This window comes from Corvus brachyrhynchos, unplaced genomic scaffold (assembly GCF_000691975.1).
Source record: "Corvus brachyrhynchos isolate BGI_N302 unplaced genomic scaffold, ASM69197v1 scaffold245, whole genome shotgun sequence".
Taxonomy (NCBI): domain Eukaryota; kingdom Metazoa; phylum Chordata; class Aves; order Passeriformes; family Corvidae; genus Corvus; species Corvus brachyrhynchos.
Window position 1 is genome coordinate 6,072,339 of NW_008238988.1, and position 17,886 is coordinate 6,090,224.

General features: G+C 41.6%; 1 protein-coding gene across 1 annotated transcript in view; it reads right to left on the bottom strand.

Moving 5' to 3' along the window:
* Positions 1-1,203: 1,203 nt before the first annotated feature.
* Positions 1,204-17,886, bottom strand: part of KLHDC1 (kelch domain containing 1) — a 17,664-nt gene continuing 981 nt past the window's right edge. The window contains exons 2-12 of the mRNA XM_017738878.1: positions 17,411-17,528; positions 16,705-16,823; positions 15,158-15,236; positions 14,239-14,322; positions 13,300-13,383; positions 8,611-8,669; positions 6,615-6,727; positions 6,117-6,189; positions 3,141-3,225; positions 2,527-2,579; positions 1,204-2,168 (exon numbers count right to left, since the gene is read on the bottom strand). Coding sequence (XP_017594367.1) covers positions 1,994-2,168; positions 2,527-2,579; positions 3,141-3,225; positions 6,117-6,189; positions 6,615-6,727; positions 8,611-8,669; positions 13,300-13,383; positions 14,239-14,322; positions 15,158-15,236; positions 16,705-16,823; positions 17,411-17,528 — 1,042 coding nt within the window. The 3' untranslated portion in view covers positions 1,204-1,993. The remainder of the gene's footprint in view (positions 2,169-2,526; positions 2,580-3,140; positions 3,226-6,116; positions 6,190-6,614; positions 6,728-8,610; positions 8,670-13,299; positions 13,384-14,238; positions 14,323-15,157; positions 15,237-16,704; positions 16,824-17,410; positions 17,529-17,886) is intronic.

Here is a 17,886-nt window from a genome sequence, read left to right on the forward strand (position 1 = left end):
CGCGCCGCAACATCCGCCGGGCGGGCGGCACCTTCCGGCGGCGCTGCGCAGGCGCGGGGCAGCGGCACCGCGAAACCCGCTTTGGAGCCATCGGAATTAGCCCGAAATTCACCCTGGGGCCATCGGAATTAGCCCGAAATTCACCCTGAGGGCACCCGCACACCCCGAAGTTCATCCTGGGGGCATCTGAACACCCCAAAAGTCACCCTGGGGTCACCTGAACTACCCCAAAGTTCATCCTGGGGGCATGTGAACACCCCAAAATTCACACTGAGGGCACCCGTACCCCCCAAATTTAACACTGGGGGTTCCTGAACTAGCCCAGAATTCACCCTGGGGGTACCTGGACTACCGCGAATTAACACTGGGCGCATCTGAATCCCCCAAATTCGCATTGGGGGCATCTGAATAACCCCAAAATGAACATCGGGGGCACCCAAACCACCCCAAATTCACACTGGGGACACTTGAACCCACCAAAAATTAACACTGGGGGCATCTCAACCTCCCAAAATTAACATTAGGAGCATCTGAAGCCCCCCAAATAACCATGAGGATATCTGAAGCCCCCAATTTCACACTGGCAGCACTTGCACCCACCCCAAAATTAACATCGGGGACTCCTGATCAACCCCCAAATTAACCTTGGGGGCACCTGAACCCACAAAAATTAACACTGGGAGCACCTAAACCCCCCAAATTCATATTGGGGGAACTTGCACACACCAAAAATTAACCCTGGGGGCACCTGAACCCCCCCAAAATTAACAGGGGAATCTGAAACCCCCGAAATTCACATTGGGAGCATCTGAAAAACCCCAAAATTAAACTTGGGGGGCACCTCAGCCCTCCCAAAATTAACCCTGGGGGCACTTGAACCCAACAAAATGAACCTGGGGGGCACCTGAGCCCTTGCAAATTAACCTTGGGGGCATCTGAACCCACCAAAGCAATCCCAAACCCCCAAATCAAACCTTGGGGGCACCTGAATCTCCCCGAAAATCAAATCTTGGGGCTCAAGGGGGCATCTGAACTCCCCCTCCCCAAAAAAGGAGGGGAAGGAGTTCAGCACATAAAATGAGGCTGTTAAAATACCCAGTCACAAAACTGCCTTTTTGATACAAATGTGCTCCCCCCAAATCTCTTTTCCCCAAGTAATTAATTTTTACAGATTGCAAAATCATCAGAAACTTGTCAAAATGCCTCGATTCAACTCTCTATAAAATTTTAATGACTGTGCTCCTGTTAACTAAATATTTGAAACAGAAAAATAACCAGTACTACATTTGCTTTTTTTTTTTTAAACAATAAATAAGCAACTTGGTTGGTTCTTTTTTTAAACAAGAATGAAATAGAAACTTTGCACATCCAAAATACAATATACAACTTATTTCCAAAAGGACTTCCTGATGGCAGAAACATTAAAACCAGGTGATGAACGGAAGTTTTCCTATAGAGACCAGGTGATGTTGCTCGTTGCAGCTTTTTCTTCCAAGTTCCACAATTCCCTGATGGATTTTCCTACTTGGAGCATGAGGTGTGGGGCTCCATGGTTGGATTTTGGTCAGAGGCTGGTGGAATCAACATTTGGTGGTGGTGGTGGTGGCAAATTCGTTACCTTTAGGACTGACAAACAGTGAGTGTCCCCAAGACACCAAGCTGAATTTATCTTTTTGGGAAGGCTGATGGGATAAGGCCAAAGAGGATTTTGAGACTTAAACCATATTTTATCCAGCTGAAATGCATCATGTCCCCTTCCAAAAGAACAGGTTGCGTGGGCTGTATGGTCAAGACCACGACAGCAGAGGTGAACAATTATCTAGAAATGAAGTTGTATCAGTTTTCCGTAACGCAGGAAACAAGAGATTCCCATAAAAAGGATTTGCTGTCAAACTTCACTTAAAAACCCAGCTTAACACAGAGCTGTTCTGGAACAGCAGCAAAGTTCACTACCAAACCACTCTGAGGTGTCCCAGTATCTCCCTGCCCTGGTTCATGTGGAGTGGAGCTGGCTTTGTCTCTCAGTCTCAGCTTTCCTCTCCTGCCTGTGGGTCATGGCAGCCCAAAAGGTGATTTTTTTCAGCACTTCCTGCAGAAGTTTGGATGGCAAGCAGGGAATTTGGTTCTCCAAGAGAGCTGCATTCTTCCCAATGCAGTCAAGACACAGCCTGAGGAAGGAAAACAGAAAAAAGAAAAAAAAAATTCAAGTAAATGGTTTATATTCTAACAAATGACACCTAATAAAAGCTGGTGATGTGCACTAATTACAGGTGTTAATTACAGGTGTTGTGGGTGCACATGCAGGGAATTACACAGCACCAGTGATTAAACTGCTGTGCAGCATCACACACTGAAGGGTTCAAGAATTTCCTGAGGAGGCAATTGGGTATTTTACCCCATTTCTGCAGGAGTACGTGGCTGAAACACCACCTGGGATAGTGGGAGGTGTCCCTGCCCATGGAACAGGATGGGATTTGATGTCCCTCCCAACCCAAACCATTCTGGGATTCTGTAACTCCAACTCACCTGAGCAGGGAGTAAGGTTGAGTCTGAAATATCAACAAATCACTGCAGTGACCCTGAACAACAGAAAAATGAGAACCATTAGAATGGCAAACAGCTTCTCTACCTCAGGTATTTTCTAGATTAATGTCACATTTATTACCACGTGCATGACTTACAACTGATTATACCTGACTAACTATTTAGAAGGAATCTGAATTACAAATTCCTTTTTATTCTCTCCGTCCAGAAAGCCTCAGGTGGGGACTCCTCAGTGCAATCAGTGGTGTGTAAATTATAATAATTTTCTCAGCGATGTGTAATTTATAATGGTTTCAGTTACCAAATTGAGCCAAGGTCTCAATCTGGTTTTGTTTTTTTTTTTAAATTAAAATCCTATATAAAAATATATTTATGAATTGATTTGCTCAGAGATATTTTGGACTCCCTGTTCCTGGAAGTGTTCCAGGCAAGGCTGGAAGGGGCTTGGAGCAACCTGAGATAGTGGGAAGTGTCCCTGCCCATGGCAGGGGGGTGGATTAGATGGACTTTAAGGTCCCTCCCAACTCAAAGCATTCCACGATTTTATATCAATTATAACTATCCCAGTGATGGGATTTATTGTTCAGTTTACTGACCGTGTCCATAAAAAGCAAATCATCTTTGCTGCCACCAAACACCATCACTTCTCCCTCCTGTCCAAGGCAGGCTGTGTGCCACAACCTGGAAATAAAACCAGAAACACAATGAGTGCCCAAGAAACAAGGAGTCATGTGTTATCAGCAAGACCAAGCCATTATTTCAGAGGTAAAAAATAGCACCTTAAAATATGTCACTTGTTTGTTTAGTAATATAAAAGGAGAGAGCAATGTGACTCCCCACCTCATGAGAGTTATTTTCATACAGACCAATGTATTTTGTCATTATTTGACTCTTCTGTACTCTGGGCATATAAACTTTGTCTTACTTATCACCACAGTGGAAAATTTTTAGACAACTCTACAAACCAAGCTTTTGCCAAGCTTTTCCTTTGGCAATTTTCCACTTTCTTTGATTCAGAAATACAAATCTCATGGCTCTCAGACTGGGGGGTTCTCCGTACTGACACAGATCCCTGAGCACTTGGATCTCCAGTTATCCTGTTGCAGTCTCACACTTCCCCAAAAGATTCCTGGGATCACTTTCTGTGAGTCGATGACTTACATCACACCAAGGAAGTTTTATGATACACAATAAAGACCCCACAAAAGCAAAGCCTGACTTTATAATCTTGTTTTCACAAAGCTTCTGCCCTTTCAGCAGCCACCCCTCGTGAGATTTATTTTTCACCATCAGATTTTTCTGCTGGTCTATCACCACTGCTGATCGGCTTTAGAGCTACTGAACCAAAATCAAATGCACCACTGAAGTTTCGTGCAAAAATAAACGTTCCCCCTTTCTTTCTCCATTCACATCAGTCCTTAGGAGGTACCTCACCTTTTCCCTTCCTCATACCTGTGGACAGATCTGTCTCTGCCTGATCTGCATTAGGGAAACTCTGGGCTTGGTCACGGAGAACACTGGGAAGCCTTTCCTGCCTTGATTCTGGTGACATCCTAGCTCGCAACCTGAGGCTTTTCCTACTGCCTGAGAGTTTCTGTCCTCCCATGGGCTGCTCTAACTTATCACCTAAACATTCTAACAGAGCACATTATTGAAATCACACAGGGCTCTTCCAGCTACAGCAACAGCATTACATGGGAATGAAAACATTGGGAATCCAGGAGTTAAACAGTTTGTTCTCTATTTAAACCCAGCATGCAAAACGTTGGCTGAAGTACAACTGATGGACAGAAAGAGGAACAGTATTTTCTACCAATTCAGCATCACCCGAGAAGGCAGTTTTTTTAGAAATTACTACAACTGAAGGTTGAAGGAAATTATTCTCTTCAGAATTTAGGGAGGGATTCAGAGCTGCAGAAGCATCAGGAAAAGACACCAATGAAATGTATTACAAAAGAAGAGAAATATATAAAAGAAGTACACATGTATGTATTACTGCCCTGCACTTTAAGTCACAGGAGCAACTGAACTGCCTTAAAGCTCTTCCAGCTGCAGAGACCCTGCAGTAAATACAATTATGGCAAAAGTACTTCACACTTAACAGTTCAATGTACAGACAGGTTTTTTGTATGTCGCCTTTTATCCAGGTTTCCAGGAGCTATTCCAAACCCACCTGGACACATCCCTGTGTCACCTGCTCCAGGTGACCCTGCCTTGGCAGGGGGTTGGACTGGAGGATCTCCAGAGGGCCCTTCCCACCCTAAGATTCTGTGAGTTCCTGAACAAGGTTAATGAGGTTTTGGGGTTTGGTTGAAGGAGGGGAGGTCCTTTACTTCTATAAAGATTGAGGTCAATGAAAGGTGCTCAGCCCTAAAACCCAAATCCCAAAATCCTCAGGTGGTGGAGACCCATGTTTGGAATTGAAGGAGCTCAGAGACTCCTGCCAGGATGTGACCCAAAGGCTCTGCTCCCTCAGGAGCCAGCACAGCCAGGACACAGCTCCACTCCTATCCCACTGTGGGATCTGCCCTGGGATTGCCTGGGAACCACCCAGGGGGGCTCAGGAGCTCCTGATCCCAGCCCCACTGCAGAGCAGGGCACAGAGGTTACTGAGCTGCTGCTCCTGGGGCTGCTCCCCAGCACATCCCAGCCCTTCCTGAGCCTTTTCCAGTAAAAATCATGTCACAGGGAAGGTTTAGGAGATTAAAGAACTGAACACGGACCCCTGGCTGCTACTGATGTGCTGTATTTAAGGACTCCTCAGCCCTTAAATAAAGATCACAAAAAAAAAATACCAGTAATCATAAAAAGAAAACATCAGTAATCATAAAAAGAAAATATTCGGTGAGGCTGAGATCTGAGTTTATTTGGGCTTGAAAGAGTCTGAAGTGTAAGAAAGCAGAGAAGTTGGTTTAGCTGTGGCTGCTGTATTTAAAAGACAGCCCAGAACAGTATAAAATGGGAAAAAAATGAATGGAGGTGAAGATATTTCAGTAACAGACACAAGGCAGGAAGCAGACCAGAACTGGACATTTTTGTATCAGAAAAGAACGACAGAAAATTGTGCCGAGAGTTCCTGGGTGAATGCAGAGAATGAATTCAATGAAAACCTGAATATTTACTATCTAGAGCAAACCAGTGCAACAGCATTGAACTTAGAAACACAGATAATGCTTCAAACACTGTTAACACTCAGTTTTGCTTTTGAACCCTGAAATTTGCATCAACTTTTTCATGGTTCTCTCCTCCCCTGTGTCTAAAAATCCATCAACTTTATTATTCTCCTTGGTTATTACTTCCACAAATTTTTATGGTTTTGTTTATCAACAATAATTTGGCTACAGAGCACCAGGTTAGTTGGACACCCAGATCCTTCATCACAAAAACATCTTTTCATGCAAGTAAGCATCAGTGATAACAGAAACACAAATACAAAATGAGGTATGAAGGCAAATAAGATGTTAAAGCAAACTATTCAACCACACTGCATAAAAATACTGTTCAATACTTTAAAAATTGGTTAATTTTTAAACCTAATACAATTTCAGCACACAGGATTTATGTTTCTGTACCTAGGCCTGCTCTTAGGCAGATGGGTGAGCTGTTTCCATCCATTTGTTGCAATGCTGTGGATCCAACCATCACCTACAATGTAAAAACACTCATTAGTGGGGTTTTGGGGACCAAGAATTACCTTTTTTTTTATCCACACAAACAGCTCTGTGTTCTAAGAGCATGTTTTATTTAGCTAACAGTAACATCATCACTTCATGAAGCTGCATCTTTTCCCTCTTTGTAATTTAGTGTTGTCACAAAACCCTCACTGCACTGAAATCTGGAATTAAAACACACTTAATCTTTCTTTTGGGTAAACTGAGAAAATCCTCCCAGTGGATTTATCTGTAAAATTATTATTATTTTTATTTGTCTTAAAATTATTTTTGCTACTTCCAGTTTTTTTCATGAAAACAAGTTGCCTTTTCTACAAAAGGAACTCCTGTAAGACTATCCCACACCCTGTCTGCATGAGTTGAAGTGCACAATGGAATAATAATCTCTACATTACTTACTCAAAGGAACATTATCAGAGCTTAGTCCACCAAAAAGGAAAAGTCTGTCATCCCCTATGGGAGTCAGCGTGTGCCAGGAGCGATCTCTGGGTTTCTCTCCACTGATATTAATCCTGGGTGAAATAAAGAAACAAAAACCCCCAAATTTTCAAACGAAGCTGAAAATCAACTTGGCAGAAAATTTCAGTTTGTCCTAGAACAACTTTGGGTATTTCCCCAGTGAAAAACCAGATTAAATACCCAAATAAACTGCATGTACATGTATGGAAACAGTTAATTGAGAAAAAATTTCATGAATCCTCAGGGGCCTCTCCACTCCAAGGAAAATGAATTTAAATGACACAAGAATCGTGGCTTTGCCTTTCATCCCAAAGCCACCAGCTCTTCAACCTTCAACTTTGAAATAAATATTAGTAAAGAGGGGATTTCCTAAGTACAAAACAGATGTAGGTTTATTAGAATCTCGTATCATCAAAATGCAGATTTGAAATCTGTTCCAGCTGAGCTGCTTTGAAATTGATTTTATTTTAGCTGGGTTTGCTTGAGAATGTGAACAGTAAAGATGCTGATATCCCAAAAAACCAGTTTTGGTTGTTTTTTTAACTCCTCTTTCCTGAGGTAACACCTCACACACACATGTGAGCTCAGCCTGAGCAGTGCAGACACCCATCTGAATTCCCTCTGCACCCAGTGAAGAAATCCAGGTCCTGACAAACCCAACTGGGATTTATTGTCCGTGGCTCCCTCTGGAGCAGCTGCCCCGTGCCCAGAATTGCCTTGGGTGAGGACTGGAGGGATCTCCCTGCTGGGAATTGCTGAGTTTTCCCTCTGGAGGCAAAGGCTGAGGGATCAGACAGAATTAAACAGGGATTGCGAAGTGCCCTGCTAAATTTGGCACTGAAGTTGAGGCCAAGTTGCAATGTTTGTTTGAATCCAAGTGCCTGCTTTGGAAAAGAAGCTTCTAAAATTGGCCAAGGGGCAGCCTGGGCTTTGATGGTTAAAAAACCCCATAAAACAGATACTGATCAGTGATAAAATTTCAATTTTCATGCACAAGAAATGATCCCACTACCAGAAATAACCTGATACTGAATGACAATTTAGTAGAGCTCAAGGTAAGGAAAGCAACTTCTGGGTAGTGGCAGCTAAAATAAATCTTGCAATCTCCTGCTGGCTGATAATCCTGGGTTAGTGGGTTCATATTATGCAGCTCCTTAAGAAAGCTGTGTAGAGTTGAGTAAGAAAAAAAACTTGGCTGGTTAGGAAATAAAATCTTAATTTACTAATAATTATTTATGGGCTCCTTTTGTGATTAAGAGATGAAATACATAATGAATAAATATGAACACTTTATCTCCTGTGAGGTGCCAACAGCAGCACACACTGTGAAAACTCTTTTTTCTCCCCAATAGCTTAAATCTTTTTTTTTTTTTAGTCTTAAATCGCTCTTTTCAGTCTCTCAAAGACTCTTTGCAGAGATGCTGCAATAGCTGAACAGAAGATTCCTAAATTTACAGGGATCCAAGTCTATACCAAATCATGGATAAATCTTACAAGCTATTCTTGGATCACAATACAGAAATAACTTGAATTTTGGAAAAATCTTCATTTTTAGGATTTCCTGGTCTTTTATGGAAGAGGCCCTTTCCCAATTTGTGCTGTGATTAGCTCAGCTACAGACAGTAAACCCAGCATTCAAAAAGCCCTCAAACCTGGAATTCCATATGGATAAATGTACCCAGCCTGAAAACGAGGGTGTTAAATCACTCCACGCTGTGCTTTAAACAGCGTCATCAACGCTTTAGTGCAGAGCAGGAAAAGCTTAGTAACCACCATCAAATTAAATTCAATTGAAATCACAACCTCGCAGCTGTTAAAGCAGTCCCCAAACCCTCATTCTCCTCTTGGAAAAGCTGCAGGAATAGGCTCTGGAACTATTTAACAATATGTTTCCATCTTCTAAATTCAGTTTGAAGTGTTACAGAGGCAAACCTACCTTCCAGACCAAGTCCAAGTGTCTAAATTCAGGCAGTGCAAATCATTCATTCTGGTTTGCTAAAACAAAGAAATAAAATCCCCAGTCGGGTTATTTTAAGCAAACAATAAACAAAGCATTTCAGTGAAGCCTTCCTGGGACAGAATATTCCAAGTACCAGTATTTTGAAGAAATCTGTACCCATGTGCCTTAATATAAATCTGAATTATGTGGCAGATGAAAAGCTTTTCTCCTCACAAAAACCATGCAACTCTCAGGAAAGTGCCTGTCAGGAATATTTCCAGTCATGCAACAGCACTGTGGGGCCAATTTTAGCTTTTAATAGTGAAGAACTTTGTTATATTTATCCAATTCCTGCAAATGTATTTAACTTCCATCCACAGAACTCCTGGCAGGGAAATGCAGAAGGTGTTTTACTCTCCTATTGTTGCCTCATGTTATTTTTCTTGACATCATGATCAGAAGTTTGTATCCTCCTGTCTGGCCACTACTCCTTGGAGTATCCTGGTAGTGCTGTACTCAGTATATTCCCATTAAAAGTCCATCATTGTCTGTGCTTTTCCCTCTTTTCCTTTTACAAAGTGATCACCAGCAAGGACAAGGTTTTAGGACCCTTTAGCATTTGCCATAAAATCAAATCAGAAATCCTTCCACTTACTTATCTGCCTGTGATTTGAGATGGAGGAAGTCTCTGACTGCCTTGGGGGTGGTGAAGGTGATAAAAGGATTTCCTTGCTTGACTGGCAGCTGTGATTCCCCTGGGGACTACAAAAACCATCTGGGAAGTAGGGAAATGCATCTTGCCTTACCTTCCAACTCCTTTTCTCCCTGGGCAGTCCATAGATCTATTAGAAAAAGCCTTTCTCCAGCTTGCAGATCCTCTGAGGCAGAACTAGGCTGAAAGCAGTGGTTTTACCCCTAGGAGGGAGTCTGAGGGACTTCCAGAGCTGTCCAGCAGAGCTCTGGGAAGTCTGTCAGGGATTTTGGGGAACAGCAAGGTTTTCAGGAATGCTACGGCCTCCTCTGCCCAAGTACTGCTAACCCTGCTGTCCTGGGAAGGGAATGGTAACCAGCATTTTGGGATGCCTTTGGAGAGGGCAACAGGATAAAGACAAGCAGATTGTGAGGGTTTGGGGCATTGCCTGAGACATTTAATCCCTCAAGAGGGTGATTAAAAACACCAAAGTGTGGTCCAGCTGACAGCCAGGGGAACAGATCTGTCTTCCATGACAAGTCTATCCAGTTTCCTGCTCCTTCTGGTGGCTTTGAAGGGGATGAGGACCAAAACATCCAAGCAGAAAGCAAAATGCGCTTGGGATCTTCTGCACTCCTGGGGAAAACCCAACGTCCTGGCCTCTACAACTGAAAATATTCAATCATATTGGAGTAATTCAATTTGATATGAATGGTATCTAGCAAGAAAGCTGCTGTTATGTTGAAATTTAAGGTTTCAAGAGGATCCTGTTTGAGACCTCCTCGCTGACCTTCCTTTCCTAGGCATTGGGTAGAAGATGGAGAAGTTCTCAGTTTCATGGTGCCTGGGAAATCAATGTATTAAATTCTTTACATTCTCATGATTCAACAGCTGGACAGATGCATAATTACAGCAACCTCACTTTGAATTCAAAACACCACCAGCTGGACAAGATTCAGGCCTTTAACATGGCTTTAACAAATAAAAGCACCTTTCCACCCAACCCTTCTTTGGGAAGCTGGAAAGAACACAAGTTTATGGGATCATCACTTGCCACACAGTTCTCCTGCATTTCTGTTTCCTGCTGTATTTAATCATTCTGCTGCCAATCCTAAAATGATTCTCAATTGGCTTAAGAGCACCAAGCCTCCTAAGAGGGTTTGCATTTCCCTTTGAGCTATGAGGGCTCCTGAGACATCCTGCTTATCTCGGGCAAGTTCATTTCTCTGCAGCCCAGTGCACGTTAAGCAGGACCTGCTTTGTCTCAGGATGAGCACGATGAAAGGCTTTAAGGGTGACATTCACTGCTGGGACAGGGAATTCTGCAGCTCTCCCTCCTGCATTTACAATCAAACAGCTATTCCAGCTCCAAGCTTTGTCAAGAGAAGGATTGCAGCTCCAGGAATCTTCTGAGCTTTGCTGACAGGAGGGGTAACACAAAATATAAACATGCTTACATTAAGGCACCAGATGTGTGAAGAGCTGCTGCAAAGACTTTGGTTTATTACTTCATTCTCAACATGAAAATTTTCCACTTAAATCAAACATAAGACTTGCATCAACTTCTGGACTAACTCTCCTTCCTTCCCACTTTCTCCCATTCCTGTTTTGCCAGGGGCTTACCTGAAGGAACTGAGTCCACATAACACTTCTGAGCCTGTTTTCAAATGATTCCTGGTACAACTGATTCTCATCATCACCATCATCATCATCTTCTTTTACCAGTTCTAGCTCCAAGTTTGGAAAAAGGTGCCCTTTCCTCCCAGAAAGATGAATAGGAGAAGCCTCATGACACTTCCTGGCCCTTTCTGGTTCCTTGCAGAGCCTTTTCCCTGGGAAGATTTGTATTATGGTGAACTAGAAGGAGAAGGAGGAGCAGAGCAACCCCGTATTTGCTCCTTAATTTCTGGAGAAAAGCAAAACTTCATCCTTTGGGGAGGAATTACTGCTGGCGTCAGGAAATTTAAGTGTTTTTCTGCTGTCTTTAGCTTTCTCGTTTCATGACTCTCATTAATTCCTCAAGCCCCACTGAATGTTCCCTCACCTTTTTATGTTTCCTTCCATTTATTTCTAGGATAGAAAATGGATCAATAATAATCACCAAGGTGAAAATTACACTCGCTGCTCTCCTACAGAATTAAATACAGCTTTCCACAATTTCACTCTTCTCTGACACACTTTCCCAAGTGGTTTCACTGAAATTTGGCAAGTTTTTAAGGAAGCTGAAGAGAAAAACCTTTTCAGATTAGAGCCTTCTGAATCTTGTAGTGTCAAACAGAGTTAAACAGAAGCCTGAGGGCAAATCCTCTGAGGGCAGATCTAATCATGCAGCAGCACAGTGGAGGAATGACAGGTGAGCTCCAGCTAAATTGTAATTTCACTTGCAGAGGCTGCATGAAACCCCAGCTTGAGTTACAGAGCAGTTCAAGAGTGCAGCAACCCTGAGGTGAGCACAGAGCCCTCACTGACAAATCCCTGAGGGAAGGAGGCTTTGGAAATGTTCAGGAATAACTGGCAGGGCAGGAGGGCCTGGGCTGCACCTTTGCATCTTCTCAGCTGGGTTCTTTCCCCTCTCAGCTCCCTGAGTGGGGAGCAGGACTTGGCTGTGGTCAGCAAGGGTTCAGTTACGAGCACAGAGAACAGAGCAAGTGCAGGGCAGAGGCACAGGGCTCACTTAGAGCATGGATAACCCTGATTTTTCAACCTCTTCTCCAATCTCTTTATTTCCATCAGTTATTTGCAAACCCAGTTTGTCCAGACCTACAGCTCTGGAAGGTGCTGAGTGCAGCTCTCTCAGGCTTGAGCAACAATTCCAGAGATCAAAGGTCACATAATGGCAAGAACAAACAGCATCAATTTTCATTACTTTCTTTTCTGTTTGCTCTGGAAAGGCACTTAAATAAAAACCTCCTGCAGTTGTGGGAAGCCATTGAGACTGGAAAGTGGCTGGACATGGTGTGGTCACTCTGCCCCTGTTTGGTGGGTGGGGCTGGTTTCTGTTTGAGCAGCAGGAGTGGAAGCACTGCAGGTTTGCCAAAGCAATGTCACAGCAGGAAAAACAGGGAATGGGGAACAAAGTGCAGTTTTACACTGCTGTTTGCCAGGACGTGGGAATACAGGGCGTGAGGCTGTGGCAGCTTTCCAAGGTGGAGTTGGCACACGTTCACCGTGGGGCATTCCCAAACTAATTCCTTCTCTTGTCTAGAACAGAACTACAGGAACTCAGCACTGGGGGCTTTCAGAAGCTTCTTCACTGTCACTTTCTGGAGTAGAGATAGAAAACATCCAGGCTCATCCTCTAGCTGAGTAGGATTAAAGGCTCTAAAATCAGCTGTAGTGAAAAGAGCTAAAGACTTAAATTAAAAATAAAATACAAGAGTGCACAGTAACTTAAACTGGGAGGGTTTTAACTTGCCTTACAGAATCTCTTCTTATATTAATGCTTCAGCAGAGAAGAACTGAGTAGAAAATCTCCTTTAATTAGCACTGGAGAATTTCCAAGTGTTGCCGAGAGGTTTGAGTATCTCCTTGCTTACCAGGGGTGGCTTCATGTTTTTTAGGTACAGATAATCAGGGGGGTGATGCCTATGGCTTTTTTAAGTTAAAAAGAGTCAGGAAGAGTTAAAATCACACAGCCACAATCCAGGCCTAAATTAAATATGCACAGATTGCATCCTTTTGTCTATTACCTCTTCCAGACATCTGTATTTCAGTCACTTATGTGCAAAAAAGGGCAAAATTAAATTATAAAGCCAACTCGAATCTGTTATTTACCATGTAGTCATCTATGTTTTACCTTTTTTTGGGACAATCATTAACATTACAGACAGATATACTCTTCTTTTTGTAGAGGGTGATGACAAGCAGCATCCTGGATTCAAAGCCCTGAACATCCAGGTTAGGCCAAAGACATTTGGGATTTTTTTCCTACTACAAAATGAAAAAGAAATAACTGCCAGGAAAATAATATGACTGCCAAGAAAATATTTAATTACCAGCACTCGTCCTCCAAAGATGTAACCTTTATTTCCCAGCACAGCACATGTATGAGCTGCTCGAGGCTGAGGTGGATCTCCACCCTGAAAGAACCAAAATAACCCTTCAGAACATCAGCAAATCTCCTGGACAGTTGTATTTTCTGATGTACAAATCATCAGGAACTGCCACTAAAACCTCTGGAAATCACATCTTAAAATTTGATGTTATATCCACATGTCAAGAAGTCCTCCCAGTGTAAATCAGAACTGAAGGTGGCAAAACTGGCTTTTACTTTGCAATGGTAATTTTAGTTTTTGCATTTGGTTTTATAGGAATTTTAGAATATCTTGTAAAGACCATAAAATACTGTCAGACACTCTTTAAAATATACAATTTCTACTGAGTTCCTACATAAACTCACCTGGATTTTAGGAACTTTATAGAATATTTTCATCTCCTCTTATCTGTGACAGGTTTCCATGTTAATTGTACATGGATACAGTTTTCCAAATGCATGGGGCCCTCTGCTCTGGAGCCAGGCTGGGAGAGCTGGGGGTGCTCACCTGGAGAGGAGAAGGCTCCAGGGAGAGCTCAGAGCCCCTTGCAGGGCCTAAAGGGGCTCCAGGAGAGCTGGAGAGGGACTGGGGACAAGGGATGGAGGGACAGGACACAGGGAATGGCTTCCCAGTGCCAGAGGGCAGGGCTGGATGGGATATTGGGAATTGCTGGCTGGGAGGGTGGGGAAACCCTGGAATAGAATTCCCAGAGAAGCTGTGGCTGCCCCTGGATCCCTGGAAGTGTCCAAGGCCAGGCTGGAAGGGGCTTGGAGCACCCTGGGATTGTGGAAGGTGTCCCTTCAAATTACTTTTGCCAGCATCAATGTCTAGAGCACAGTAATTATTCAAAACTCAGTAAAATCACAATTATGTCAAGAGATGAGACTAAAAACCACTCACTCGAATTGTTGGTTGAGACCATGTCTGTGTGGTTGTATCAAAAACATGAACATCATTGTGCCATCCCCAGAATATCTGTCCTTCCTAAAAAAGAAGAAATTAAAAAAAATATTTTATTTAAAAATCTTTCTGCTTATTGAAGGATACAAACCTAGAAGGGATCTGTTAAAACAGAGAATAAACTAAAGTAGTTTTAATTTCATTAGAAGATGTGGTGATATTTTTAATAATGCTGCAGCAGCTTAGACTCAGTTGAAGGTCAGCAGTGCTCAGGGATGTTCAGGCTGGTGACATCTGAAAATTGGCTTTGGGCCCCAACATCAGACACTGCAGCAGACAAATTTCACCTTCTCAATTTTATTGTAACACACTGAGAAATAAATAGATTGTAAAAATACTAATTCCTGTGTGTCAACCTTTACCATTTGATATCAGGAGCTTCCGATCAGTCATCTTTGTATTAATTAGATGAAATTACTGTAGGAAAGTTGATAATCCAGGTGCCTTTCTGGAGAACAAATTCAATAAATTAACTAAGAGTATTTGTCAGTTAGACTTGGGAAGCTACAAATTCCCTGGTGTTACTTCAAAGAAATAAATCACATAATTTTCTGGGAGTTCAAACTTTAAATTATACTTTCAGATTGAAATCCTGCCTTTTTCCTGCTTTGACAGCATTTAATTCATTGCACTCCAAGCCCAGCACTGGGAACCTGGAATATGTGGAACAACCACCACTCCCAACGTGCAATACCTGGAATTTCAAATCTTAAAAGATTCCCAATTTGCATTTCTGCTGATGCTACAAATAAAAGAAAAACCAGACAAATTTTCATACTCATCAAGGATGATGAACAGGATCTTTTTTTTCCCTCAATCTGAAAGGACAAATCAGTGGCAATGGGGACAAATCTCTTACCCAAAATGCATCGTGGACATCGAAACAATCACTGAGCTCATTGTGCTTCCTGCAGCCATAACCCCCAAAATAGATTAGCCTGAAACAACAACAAAACCAGTTCACTGAGCTGCTCTGTAAACAAGATTAAGATGACTAAGCTGTAATAATTAATATTTTGGGTTACTACTGCACTAGCAATAATATAAACAATGAAAACATTTTGTGTTGTACCTGATGATGCAAACCCTGATGAGGTGAAGGTCACAGCTACACCCTCAACAAACCCGACTGAAACTCACACAAGGAAATAATTCAAGACACCTCAAAGTCTCTGTTCCTCCCTCCAAAGTTTATTTGAAGTGCTGTTTTCAGGCAAAAAATGGGAAATAACACCCAGGACAGTGAAATGCCTCCTTCTGCTCCAATTCCTGCCCTTCTCCAGTGAAATTCCTGTGTTCCTGCTGTATTTTCTTGCCAAAGGTTGTACACAGATGTTCCCAATGTTTGTCCCACAGATGCCTGGGACATAAAAAAATCTTTTTTTTTTTGTCTTAAAATGAGATTTTTCAACCAAGCACTACTGGAATCTCCCATGGCAAGGATCCTCACACACTTCCCAGGCCAATATTCCACCCAGGAAAGGGCCATCCGTAAGTAATCCATTTTAAATAGAAAGGTTCCACTCTATCATCTAAAAGAGGTGATTTTCTCAGCATGCAGATGACCCAATACTCTGAATAAATGCATTTGGTTTTGAATGATCTCGTGTTAACAGCTGGGGAGTTGTTCAAATATCTGTATTTTCCTATCTCTTGCAGTTAAATGAGAATTACAAAACCAAGATACAGCACCCAGGGGCACTGCACAGCTTCTGCAAAACCTCTTTAGATGTGGAGTCCAGAAAGAGATAAATCATTTCCATTTGATAATGTTCACTATATATCATATTCTGACTTGTTTGTAAGAGCTTTAATAACAAGTCACTGACATGGTACCTTCTTGTGATCACTTATGCCTCATTATCCAACATTTTCCATAATAAACACAAAACCTGGAGTATTTCTGTTTAGGCAAACTCTGTTTATTTTCTAAACATGCTCAGTCACTTTTGCACCACAAATGTCCAGGCTGACTCAGTTCTTGCAAGACAAAGAAAATCACTGAAATGCCTTTGGAACTGTCAGCTGTTAAAATCCTTGAAAAGATACTAAATGTATTTATTGCAGGTAATAATTTAATGCTTAAAATAATGAATAGAACAGAGAAAGTGATTTTTATACTGATTTTTAATGTGTTAAAACCATGAAATAGTGCATAGTGACTTTCTAAAGTCTCAAAGCATTCCACAAACTTTCCCTAAATATTCCAACCCTCTCCTGAAGTGGGGTTTTATTTACCATTAATTCAGCTCACATGTGAGGAAATTCTGGTGCAAAGCTGTTAGAAAATCCTACAGCAAGTCAAGCTAAAAACTAGAGTTTCCTGCATCCCAAACCTCTGTTCTCTTCACTTTTTAACACTTTCTCTCTGCAATTAACACATGTTAAATATTTTTCACATGTTACCTGTTCTTGTACACCCAGCAGGAAAGTTTGTCACGTGGTGTGGGAGGTTGACCTTTAAAATTTGTGATTTTTTTCCACCTGTAGGTTCCAGTTTTTGTTCTCAAATTGACATAATACAGCTTGAAAGGAAAAAAAAAATTACAATGTTTTCAGTATAAAGCACAAATCACCACCAGAAAAAACAACCCACCACCCCCAGAAGTCAGGAAATAAAAGAGGAACTGGCAGTGAGCTTACAATGGCAAACACACCACAAAAACGAAGTTAAAGGGGGAGAATTGGCAGCAAGTTTGATGAGAGGCTCCATTTCACTGATTTTCTAGTCAGGAATGAACTCTGACTTCATTTATATTAAATGATAAAACAACTGATTTCAGCTACTTTGTTAATTCAGTGTTCAGTTACAAGGAAAAGTGGTAGCTCTATTTTAACCTTAATTATTACCTGATTATTTAAGGCAGTGAATTGCTATCAAAGAATAAAAATAAAAGTTATATTCAGAGATTAATCTCAATTAAAGCTGTCAAAATATTTTTTTTAAAAACTAATTGGGAAAGTACTGGCATAAATACAGAAAGTTTTAGAAAAATAAAGCTTTTCCTCAAATTTCTCTTTAATTCAAATACAAATACATCAGATAAACAACAAGGTCAGTATTAGTACTTATTAAAATCAAATGTTATGGAAAAAAAAAAAACTACAATACCCGATTACTGTATCCTTTATCATCAAATCCCCCAAAAATGTACAGCTTCCCATTGATGCTCGCCCCACAGCTCCCTGACATGGAGGTGGGTAACTCTCCTTCCATCAGGTGCATTGTCCTGCAATTTAAAAAATACATTAAGCCCCTTCAAATCTGCCAAAATGTAACAATCCCAAATAGATTTATTCAGAATTTTTACACTTAAAGGGTGAAAATACAGTTTGGGCCATAACTAGGATTAGGAACTACAGCTGAAGTTGGGCTCCTGTGGTGGAAGAGAATTTCCAGGTGCATATTGTGTGTTTATAAAACATTTTGATTTTCTGAAGGTGAAATTTAAATTAGAAGAGCTTTAGTAGAGCTGACACATTAATTATTCAAAGTCTGGAAATACTATTAACTCCAAGAATTCCTGAAATGAGAATCTGGCATTGCTGTGCTTCAGAAATGCAAAACTGAGGCTCCTGCTCCCTCAT